The sequence below is a fragment of the Merops nubicus genome, unplaced genomic scaffold (assembly GCF_000691845.1).
Source record: "Merops nubicus isolate BGI_N331 unplaced genomic scaffold, ASM69184v1 scaffold24806, whole genome shotgun sequence".
Classification (NCBI taxonomy): domain Eukaryota; kingdom Metazoa; phylum Chordata; class Aves; order Coraciiformes; family Meropidae; genus Merops; species Merops nubicus.
The window spans coordinates 4739-16466 of record NW_008613271.1 but is presented as its reverse complement, the minus strand read 5'-3'; the positions used below and the strand labels follow the sequence as shown (position 1 = coordinate 16466).

Sequence of the window (11728 nt, the reverse complement as noted above, 5' to 3'; positions counted from 1 at the left end):
TTCCTGGGGGCATTTGCTGCTACTGCAGTTGCTTTGATCTTGCCTAAGGTTGGTTGCTGAAGCTGAGGGAGATTCAGATAAACTGGGGCTCCTCTGTCCAAACTGACAGACCCTTCTGCCACAGCATGGAAAGAAGGGCACGACACCCACCCTGTGGCAGCCAAACCATGCCTTAAAAACACCCATTTCTTTCCCTTTTCTATCCAGGGAGCCTAACCAGCCAAGCAGCTGCTGAGGGGGCTGAATCCCACCCCCTGTGCTTACTCCACAGAAAGATTTTCAAACCTGCTGGGTCACTGTCCCCTCTCCCCTGTGCCCTGCTGTGGAGAGCAGACCCCGTGGAGTGACTCTGCCTCCTGCCTCCCCCCAGGTCCTGCAGGACAGGAGCGTGCCCTCCAGAGCCCAGCAGACCAGGGCAGCACCAGCTGTGGGACACGTGGGGCTCTGACACATCTGACTCATTTGTCGTAATGGGTTTTTGCTGTCTTTTTATAAATTGAGGTTTCTAGTTCAACTGTTTGAGGGGACTTTTGAGGGGGGGTGGCTCTTAATATTTTGAGGAACAAAACTTTAGGAAAATACCCATAGCAGAGAACTGCCAGAGATAAATTTAAAAAAAAAAAAATAGAAAAAAGAAAGAAAAAGTCAAGAAAGCCACCTAAAATTGCCTATTGAACTGTAGAGCATGTTTCATTTCTTCTCTGCAACCCATGTGCTTCTTTCCTGGACCCTGGGAGCACTGCAGGGTGAAGCAAGTCCCCAGCCTGCCCAAAACTGGTGACTCAGGGACTTGCTGGAGGAGCCCAGGCAGGAGCAGCACGAGGCTCCGTCGCCTCTCTGCTTATGGCTTTGCAAATGCGTAAGTGGAGGACAGAAGAGGGGAAGAAAAAGTGCAAGCTTTTTTTATGATGAGAAATAATCTGACATTTAAGATACTTGAAACAGCAACTCAGAGGGAAAAAAAAGTGATCTTCAAAGGACTGATACCTGGCTGAACTGTTTCAGGATCTTTAGTTGAGTCACTTTATCGGTCCCGTTTCATCAGACGCTTCACAGTGCGTCAAGAAAGAGCAGCAGAGGCACTGAGCAGAGCTGGGCTCACGGCTTTCCAGGCTCTGGGAGCGCTGGGCAGGGCTCGGAGAGCAGATGATGATAAAGACAGTCCCAGGAGAGGGGCCGTTGCCCTGGTCTGGCTGTGCTGGAGCATCACCAGCACCGGTCCCTCGTGAGCAGCCGTGCCCCGATGCTCCCACGGGACTGAGCCCAGCTCAGCGCTGCTCCTCTCCACGTGGGCTCAGCCTGGCTCTTCTCTGCTGCCCTTTCCTGCAGCTTCTGGGGAGTTCATTGCCTTGGAGGCCTCAGGCCCTGCCTGGTGTGGCTGAGATGGGCCAGCCAAGGTAATTCTTACCTATCAGCCCCACGAGTGCCCAGGAAACCAGGCTGTTAAGAAGATGGAACAGGAGACAAGACTCCAGGGGCTGTTGGGTTTTTTGCAGACGTCAGGGACCCTGTGCCTGTGCCCTGGGCAGGGAAGGTGATTGAGGTCTAGGCTTGCTTAAGTTCACCCACCAGGTTTAAGTGGTTTGGGCTTTCGATGTATTTCCTGTGTGTAATGTGCACAAGTTAGATCAGCAGCCTGTGGGGAGAGATGGCTACAGCAGATCCTCACCAAACCTCGTCCTGCAGTCTGGCACTGGTCAGAGTGAAAGGCACTGGACACAAAGACAGGCAGAAGGGTTTAGCCAAGGTTCCCCTGTACCCCTCAAGCCCCACCTCAGCATGCTCACTCCTGACTGTAAACTGCACTAACGAGGCACTATCAGAATTCCCAGATTCCCCCAGGAGGACTGGGAGGAGGTGAGGGTGTAGGAGCACAGGCAAGCACCCAGCTGCATGAGTAAAAAAGACCAAAATAAAGGGGCACAAACTCCTGAGATGCAGCGGGAAGCTCACAGACAGACTCTAGAGATGACAAACCTGAACTTCTTCACACGTGGCTGAGGATCTCTCACCCCCACATCACTACTCACACGTAAACAAGCATCTCCTGTCACGGAGAGCACAGCAGCTCTTTCTGTTATTGAGGATGCTGTTGCACGTGACTTAACGTGGGGACACTGGCACAAAGGTCACAGCTACCTGAAATGGTGGAAACTCATCATCCAGGTCTGGTGTGGCACCTGAACAGGAGACTGGCAGGGCAGGGAAGGGTGTGAAGGAGCTCTGCAAAGAGACAGAACCTCACTGAGCACAAGAGGGGCAAAGGGACCGGTCAGATTTACAAGCAGGCCATGAGGAGAAAGCCATACTCTGCAGCAGACAGGCAGGTGAAAGCCAAAGGTGTCTCCTGCCTCTGCCCCAGCCTCACTCAGTGATCCTGGACCAGCTCACCTGAGGGGCCGTGGCACAGGGAACGAGCCAGTGCCTAGAGAGAGCCGAGGATGAGCACGATGCTCAGAACAGCTGATGCCAACTGCCCTCGAGGAGGCCACATCTGCTGGTGCTGGAGCAGGGCCGAGGCCCTTCTCACAGCCAAAATCACCGTCTAGCTTGGGCAACTTTCAGTCGCAACTGCCTGAGGTAGATGCTGGTATGTGCTTTAAATAGAGCCGAGAGAAAGCTTTCACTGGCCCCTGCGCCTCTGCTAACCACAGCAGGAAGAGCTGTTTGTCTGAGATTGCTCTCACCATTATCACATCTGGCTCTGAATTTCTCCTCCCGCCTGCCAGCATCCTGCATCTCCACAGCCAAAGGCAGCAGAAACCAACCCTGACATTTAGAGACAAGCCATAAATTTCAGCTGGCTTCAGTCAGGCCTCTGCTGCCGGGAGCTGAGCTTTCCTGCTCTGCAGGCCAGGGAACAGCTGGGCCAGATGTGCTGCACTCACAGCTGGATGTTTTCACATGGGTTGAGTGTGTTACACCCTCACAGTGCAGAACAAGGCACAGGAGATGGGCTGCTGACTGCCTGTAGGAAAAAAAATTATGTGTAAAGTAAAAATGGGTACAGTGTGCCTGAGTTAAGCATCCTCAGCTATCAGCCTTTGGAGATGAGACTGGAGGGTCAGACTCCTGAGACTCAGCTGTGATCTGACAGACACTTGTTATGTGACCCTGAGTTCTCCTGTGAGCATCTTCACTGGCTTTTAGTTTTCCCAGCAGTAGGAGCTTTGCCGGGTAAAGAATATCATGGTTGAGTTTGTTACCACTGTTTTTTTAAAGCAAGCATCATGTGGAAACCCCCACTCAACCACTAACATAGTGTCTCCTTCTCCCGCAGGCAAGCAGTTAAAGGTCATCCTTGTTTTCAGCCTTCCTCTCATTTTTCAGGTAAGATGTGAAAAAACAACCCTGTTGAAATCCAGCTGTGTTTGTATTGTGGGTAAAGAGAGATCTCAAGAGCTCTGAAGGCAGAAAGAGCCACCCACAGCCCTGCCGAGCTGAGTGGGACACGGCCGCTCGCCCCAGGGATCCGGCCCCTCCGGGGGCGGGTGGTGAGACAGCAGAGGGGTGCTGGGAGCCAGGGGGAAAACAAGAGGAACGAAAACAAAGAGAGAACAGAAACAATGACATAGCTGTGATGTTAGGATGGCCCGAGCTATAAGAACCCAGGCTCTTTCTAGCACCAAAACGAGCACTTTCAGAAAAGACAAGAGCATCCTCCACCAGGTGCTTGTGGAGACCCAGCTCGTGGCTCTCTGCAAACACCTGGTCAGAGTTCTGGGCTCTACCTGAGGTCAGTGCTGAAGAGCTGACATGCCCGAGGAGGAAGAGTTCAGCATCTTCCTCCTCCTTTTCCTGTTCAGAGAAAAGCTGAAGCGGGGAGGCGAAGTCAGAGCCCGGAGCTGTGCCGTGACCTGCCCCTGAACCGCGGGCTGGCCCCGGCGCTCCCGTAACCACAGGAGCCTCCACCACGCCACGGCCCCCAGCTCGGGCTCACCAGAGGCTCAGCAGGGCAGGGAGTTTTGCAGCCTCTTTCTTTTCCCTTTCACTTCTGGTGGCACATCTCCAGAGAGCAGCAGGATGTGGTGAAAGCCAAACCTGCCCGAGATGGAGAGCGCGCAAAGATACTCAGCGATAACACGCAGAGGTATCCAGGGGAAACCTTTCATCTCTGTGCAATGGAGAGAAGGTGCTGGAGACTAATAAGTCACAAAAAAAGCAGGGCACAGATACCACAAGCTCGCTCAGCCCTCTAGGTTATGACAGTGTAGGAAGATGAAACAATAATCAGAACTTAAATCAGGGGCAGGGGCCTGAATGAGAGAGCGGCAACGTGCCCGCGCGGTGACAGGTTCCTGCTCCACTCCCCGTGTCCCCCCGCTCTCATTGACAACTCAGTTAATTGAGCAGAGAAAACAGCCCAGGGGACTCTGGCTTTGTCTTCCCACAGAGCCCTTTGCTCCCGGCCCTGCTCCGGCTGCTCGCCGGGCTCACCCTGAGCCGGGGGGACACGGGGTCACCACTGCAGCCCGCTGCTGGCACTGCCACGCGCAGAAGGGGACGTGGGAACTGGAGGGAGGGAATGCTGCCGTTAGAAAATGCTACTGGGTCGAGTCAGTCAGGGGGAAACGTTATCCCTGCAGGGGGAAGGAGAATGCTGAAGGATGTATTATTTTTCCCAGTTTATCCAACAGCTGTATGTGGGTCCTGACACACTCTGGAAAGCAGCCACATGTTTGAGAGTTCGCAGGTGTTATTTTAGCTGAGCACTAAACATTTCTCACGGAATTCCCACTCTGAGCCTCCAAAAAAAACCCCAAACCCCACATACTTATGGGAAACGTTTTCAGCCACAAGACCTCACCAATTTTGTTTATGATGTTGTCATGAGCCAAGGCGTGGGAACTCCCTGGGACTTCTGGGTACTCCTGTGGGGCTCCACAGCCCAGCCCCAGCCCCAGCTCCCTTCCCAACACATTCTTCTTGACTGTTCTAGCTCTGCATGGGGAGCAACGTCACCGATGACTATGACTCCAACGCTACCATCGACTACACCCTGTTTGAGATCCTGTGTGAGAAGGAGGAGGTCCGGAACTTCCGCGCCGCCTTCCTCCCAGCCATGTACTCCCTCATCTGCTTCACGGGGCTGCTGGGGAACGGGCTGGTGATGCTCACCTACATCTACTTCAAGAGGCTCAAGACCATGACAGACATCTATTTGCTGAACCTGGCTCTGGCAGATATCCTCTTCCTGCTTACCCTCCCCTTTTGGGCCACAAGTGCCGCCACGCACTGGCTTTTTGGGGAGTTTGCCTGCAAAGCCGTCTACTGCATCTGTAAAATGAGCTTCTTCAGCGGGATGCTGCTCCTCCTGTCCATCAGCATCGACAGGTACTTCGCCATCGTTCAGGCTGCCTCAGCCCACCGCTTCCGGCCCCGGATGATATTCATTAGCAAGGTCACATGTGTCTCCATTTGGCTCGTGGCCTTCATCCTCTCCATCCCTGAGCTGGTTCACAGTGGTTTAAACAACTTGGACAGCCATCCCCGTTGTTCCATCATCGCTAATGACCTGCCAGCCTTCAATACTGGCATCAAAGTGTCCCAGATGGTTTTTGGCTTTTTATTTCCCCTGCTGGTCATGTCTGTCTGCTACCTCATCATCATCAAAACTTTACTCCAGGCTCGCAACTTCGAGAAGAATAAAGCCATCAAGGTCATCATAGCCGTCGTCATTGTCTTCGTCGTCTTCCAGCTGCCCTACAACGGCGTCATGCTGGCCAAGACCATCTCAGCCTTCAACCACACCACCTCCTGTGAAGAGAGCAAGAAGCTTGACGTGGCAGATGACGTGACCTACACTCTGGCTTGCTTCCGATGCTGCCTCAATCCTTTCCTCTACGCCTTCATCGGCGTCAAGTTCCGCAACGACCTCTTCAAGCTCCTGAAGGAGCTGGGCTGCCTGAGCCAGGAGCGCCTCTGGCAGCTCTCCACCTGCCGCGAGAGCAAGAGGTTTTCCTTCGCCATGGAGACAGAGACCACCACCACCTTCTCCCCGTGAGCCCAGCCCCGGCCAGGCTCTGGCTAAGGTGGGACAGTTTTGTGCACTTCCTCTATTGAGTAGACCCACCACTACTGCAGGAACGGCGGCTGGAAGAGGGAAACCCAGGAGCCTCCTCGAGTTTCAGGCAGTGAGCACTGCGAGCCAATGCTCCCGTGGCTGGAGAGACTTTAGCAAAGCTGTGACCAACAGCACAGCAGGGGAGAGGGAGACCAGTGAGTCTAGAACTTACCGTGTCATTTCACCCTTATTTTGGTCTTTCCTAGTCAAAACGAGAAATGTTCAAAACAGAACATTTTCCCTAAAAGTGACAAATCCCAAGAGAAACAGACGTTTGTGCAACAGCATTTGTGCTTGTTATAGGGCTGAACTTCCAAAAGCATCATCCTTGCTTCGAATGTTGCTTTTAACAAGACCACCTCTTGCTCTTCAGGACCTACCGAAGCGACGCCCGTTGCACTGATTGGGTCAAACAGCAGCAGCCACCTCAGGCTCCAAGCTGAATCCAACACACAACATAAGCTGTGACAGATCCCAGCACACAACTCTGCTCTGCTTCCCCTATGAAAAGTGAGAAACTGCCGTAACTAATACTCAACCCATAGGTATGACAGACGTTTCAATAATTTTGTATATTATTGTGACAAGTCATACACTTTGTCAGGAAAAGTACAAATTCCACTTCACTTCTGCCTGTATCTGGCGTTTAACGCCTAAAGAAGGTGCACCCAGAGGAGTACGAGTTATTCCATCCCCACGGGGACCTGAATTCTTTAAAAATGCTGGAAATAAATTCTCCTCTAACTTCCAAAAGGGCACCCCCTGCACAAGGCTGATGTACCCACCCAGGTGCTTCAGACTCGTTCAGCTCTCACCCATCAGCCTGTCCCAGCGTCACCCGTACCCCGATGCGCTGAGGGACTGTTTACTCATGCACTTGGTTTTAGTGGATTGGTGCCAGAATCCCCAGAATTTTAACGATTGGAGCCCAGGGCAAATCCATATGCATTTCTTAGGGCAAAATGCTCCAATCCAGGCCACGGCTGTGCCACGGTCCTGCCCCTCAGGCTGCTCACTGGCACCCAGCTGGACTCGCTGCGTGGACGCAGCCGCCGGGTTTCACACACGTGGGGCCCTTCTCTGGACTTCTTGCTGACCTCAAGAGATAAACAAAAATGCGGGTTTTCTTCTCCCTTCCCAACCAACATGTCTTTCTCAGGCTCTAGCAGCTGGCTTTGAGTCAGATTCGTGTTTCACTTATAAGCTACTGGAGGTGTGTTGGCGCTGGGCAAGGCGCCTTTGGCCGGGGCTGGGTCAGCTGCAGAGCACAGCCACGTGCTGGGTGTCACTGCCAGGGTCATGTACTGGAAAGGCACACGGCAGCTGAACAACAGATTATTGTCATGTAAAATAAGACCTTGAACAGCAGCCCAGAATGCAATGCCAGCTGGTGTTTTTACTGGAAGAGCGAAGATCCCTCCCCACAGATGAATCCCTGGGAACTGCTGTCGTTGGATGGCTGAATGTCACCCAGGGAGGAGCTGCTGCATGCATCTGTCCCCAGACGTGTACCCCGATGCCCACAGCACCCAGCTCACCCAGCCCAGGTGTCACGGACTAAAAGGACTTTTACACTCTTCTGTACCACATCTGGATCCTTTAGGAGTGACACAGGGAACTCACTGGATCACAGGTTGACAGACATTGCTTTAGAGATCTGAGAATTAAAATCAGCCTTCCAAGGAAAGAATTCAATTAGCTGGTTTTGGACAACATTGCCAGTTATATAGCTGGCTGCCATCACAATTACATAGATTCCTCCTCATAAACCGCTTGGCTCTAGGGTATGGGACTTTGCCAAGGGCTGGGACTCAGGAGGAAAGCACATTCTGCTCCACACTCCCTGTCTGTGCTGAAGCACAATCCCATCCAGACGTTTTAACATGTTTTGGTTTATAATGTCCATGTAACGTGCACAGAAACGCTGCTTCTCTGTCATATGAAATGGGGGGTTACAACTGACACTGAAGAGTCATTTATTCTTGGTTTGTTCCTATTGTCCTTACCCAGGCAAGACACTCATCTCACGAGAGCTTTGCCAGAGCAAGGAACACCCATAATACAGGGTTGTCTTAGCTTTCCTCATCAGTAACGATGTATTCTTAACGTATATTCATATATGTCAAGCTGCTTTACACAAAAGAAGTTAAATATGTACATGAATGTGCCCTGAAAATACACTGCCTTAACTAAAACTTTTTAAGCAAAATATATTCACCTAACTTACTCCAGGGAGGAAAACTGCTTCACCAAAATCTGCACTTACACTGGTCTCCCATGGGATAAAAGACCAAGAAGTCTTCAGGTCTTTATGGACTAGATGTATCCAGAGCAGGAAAAGATGCAGCTGCCTCCATGGAAATGACTATGGAACAGGTCACCCGGGAGAGCTGCACCTGGTGCCTCCCCACCAGTCAGCAGGGGCCTCAGAGCACACGGAGCTTTTTAAACATTCAGCAGACAGAACAAGTTTGCCACTTGTTCAGGTGAATCCATGAACACTGGCCCACAATCCTAACTGGAGATTCCCCACTGAAGTCTGAAAACTGACTGTACTTTGTGGAAAATAAATTATAACGATGTAAAAACCCCAACCTTTGTTTTTCCATCCTGTTTCCTCCTCACGGTGTATCTGGTACGTACCACAGTAGTTTGATCGGATCCTTCTGGTCCTGTCCAGAGGCGTTTGTTGATCAGTGTAGCTTCACATCAGTACTGCCCTGCAGGATAAAGAGCTTGTAGAATCAGTGAAGTAGAAAAAACGTTGTTTTACTTCATCTGCTGATGAATTGCACAGTAAAAAGTCACCAACAGACTAAGCAGCAGTCTTCATTTTAACTGTTAACTGCCTTAGCACTGCTCCACTGCTGGAGGTGCCCAGCGGCTCCCGATCAATGTTTACATGAGAAGCCTTTATGTTGTAACATTTTATTGTTCTCTTTTACATTTAAAAAGTCACTAATGAAATACCACATTCCTGTGCCAGCTGCCCAGAGGGAGAGGCAGCGACCACAGCACTGGTGGCCACAACACCCACGTTGGAGGGCAGAGCAGCAGCTGCCATGCTAGTTGAGAGGAGCCACCAGTGTCACCCAGCCCGCGGCTCCAAGGGGCTGACGTGGCTGGATTAACCTGCACAGCACACTCCTTCCTCACCTCCCCAGCCCATTCACACCTCAGAGATTACAAATATCCTGTACAAGAAGCGTCTCGCAATTGCAGCCATGGAATCAAAGAGGAAGGAGCCTCAAAGAAAACCAGAAGAGGTGAAGCTTAACACTGGAGTGGCAAAACTCAGGAGCATTTCTGCTTTCACTGAGCACTCCACACCTCTCACAGCTTCTCCCTGCAGAGAAAGTATCAGGCCAGTTTCAGCATCCAGCCTGAGGTTCGAGCAGCAGTCAGGAGCAGCTCAAGGCCGTGGCACCACAACACAGCTCTAGATAATAACGGCCTAAACCCAAGTCTCCTGAAATAAGCATTAGCTCTGGCTTACCACAACTAGGTCAGAAATCTCAACTGCCCCAGGTCCAAGGGGTTCATCTGCAGAAGAGCTGCTCAAACAGGAGCTCTCCCCCAGAGCATGAGATGTGAAACAGAACTGGGGATCTGCAGAAAGCCACCGTGCTTTTAACAGATCCCTGCACTTCTCAGGGGTGACCAGGAGCCAAACTATTTAACAGGAAACTTCCTGAATCTTAAGAAAACAGAGACTCAAATTTAAAATCCTCATTTAAACCAGTAAAACTCATTCCACCAAGCGACCATCCAAGATCACACCTTAGGCCACAAATATCCCAGCCAAATCACACAGAACCTTTTACAGGGAAAAAAAAAGGTGCTTTTCCAGGATGGATTTAACTCATTTCAGTACCTTTCAGCAGCAAGACAGAGAAAGAAGTTTTGGGGAAAGAGCCTGGACTCCTTGTTGCCTTGAATAACAGCTCACTGCTCATGATTTGTCCTTCCCTGCCAGCTCCTTGCCCATGCACATCAGCTGGTGGCTAATTCTAAGTTATGATTTAAAAGCCCTTGGTGCCAAACAGAGCTGGGCTGGAGGCAGACTGGAATTTTGGGGAGGTAAACTGGTGTGAGGCCTCACTAAATGCAGTTGCTCCCATCCACCTCAGAGCAGGCACTGGTTTATCCTCACCCTTCTCATGCTGTCCCAGCCACTGCTTCCCACCACTGGCTGTGAACCAGCTGGTTAATAGGAGGGGGAAGGGGAAGCTGCTCCAGGCAGGGCTGTGGTTTCGGATGGGCCACCTGGGGAGCTGTGGGAGGGAAGTCCTTGTCACCCTAAGAAAGAATGAGCTGGAGCTGAGCGAGGCAAACAAACCCTAAAAATACTTCATGTGGGTGATGAGGAAGGGTGGTGGCACGCTGCAACAATCAGAAGAGCTGAGAGTGGGCTATGGTTTCCTCTCCCCACATCTTCTTTGACATGGAAAAATTACCCAAACTCCTGTTCTGGGGGTGGAGGTGTCAGATCCCGAGGGAGAACTTCTCACATGGTCAACTCTGCTCCTCCCCAGCTCACCAGAGCAGCCTTGCCCGGGGCCGTCTCCTCCAAAGGGGCCGGGTGGGTTTTCTCTCCACACCAGCAGATTTCTCCCCTCCTGCCTGAGCCCATCTAAGATGGATCTGGGGAAACTTCTGTCAGCTGAGATCTCAGCTGCCCCTTGTTTCTATCATCACAGGCAGCTTCCTGACCTCAAAGCAAGTAGATGGAAGGGCCTGGCTAGACTGAAAAGCAGAGATTTTTTATGGATTAGAAGGAAGCAGGACCAGCTCAGAATCTACTCCTGGGACAAAGGACAGGACAAGAACATGTGGCTGGAATGTAAGGAAAATTAACTAGATATCTAAACAACTTTGTGCTGGATTTAATGATAGCAGCACAATCCAGTGCTAGACCCCCTTAAGCTCCTGGGGTGGAGAGGGCATGCCCAGGGGGCTGGAAAAGAGAAGAGAATGGGTGTGGAACATAATGAATAGCTCCCTAGCTTCAGATGTGGCTGAGCACAAGAACAGAAGAGACACAAAGGGATGGGATCTTAACAGGGTTTTGCTGAGTTCTTAGACATGCTTCCCAAACTGGGAGGTTTGTTCCATGGGGTGGGTGGGCTGTATGGAGATCTGAATGCACAGCAAGGTAACAATGAGAAAGGTGGAAGAAGATGAAAAAAAGAAGGTGGCTGACTAGAGAAGACAAATTATGACCCAGCAACATTTGCTCTCTTCCAGGCCTTTCCCTGCTTGACTGCCCCTTCGTGTTGCCATGAACTAAAACAGAGATAAAACGCCACTTTGCAGAAGCAGTAGCAGGAGGACCTGGCTCTGCCACCAGCACCACGTTTGGGAGCCTTCCCACCCTCTCAATGAAAAAAAGACAATCTTGTGTGTTCAGATTTTGCAGAAACTGCAAGTTTTCAGCTCTGGGCTGCAGGCTGACCTATCTTCAGGCTGCATTCAAAGTTATTTTTCACTTTTATCTCTCAGTAAGACCCCAGCTCTTCACAGTCAAATCTTGATACTAACTGAATGCTTGTCACTGCCTCAGCTCATTACAAAAATCTCATTCAGGTCCTAACAAGTACGGAGGCTTTCTGTTCAGCCTCAGCACATGCAGGGCAGAGGCAGAGCCAATCCAGGCATGAGCTC

The 11728-nt window shown here is 51.2% G+C and overlaps 1 protein-coding gene across 1 annotated transcript in view; it reads left to right on the top strand.

Moving 5' to 3' along the window:
• Nucleotides 1–6004, top strand: part of CCR7 (chemokine (C-C motif) receptor 7) — an 8247-nt gene extending 2243 nt beyond the window's left edge. Inside the window, exons 2-3 of the mRNA XM_008941861.1 lie at nucleotides 3281–3330; nucleotides 4940–6004. Coding sequence (XP_008940109.1) covers nucleotides 3281–3330; nucleotides 4940–6004 — 1115 coding nt within the window. The remainder of the gene's footprint in view (nucleotides 1–3280; nucleotides 3331–4939) is intronic.
• Nucleotides 6005–11728: the final 5724 nt, after the last annotated feature.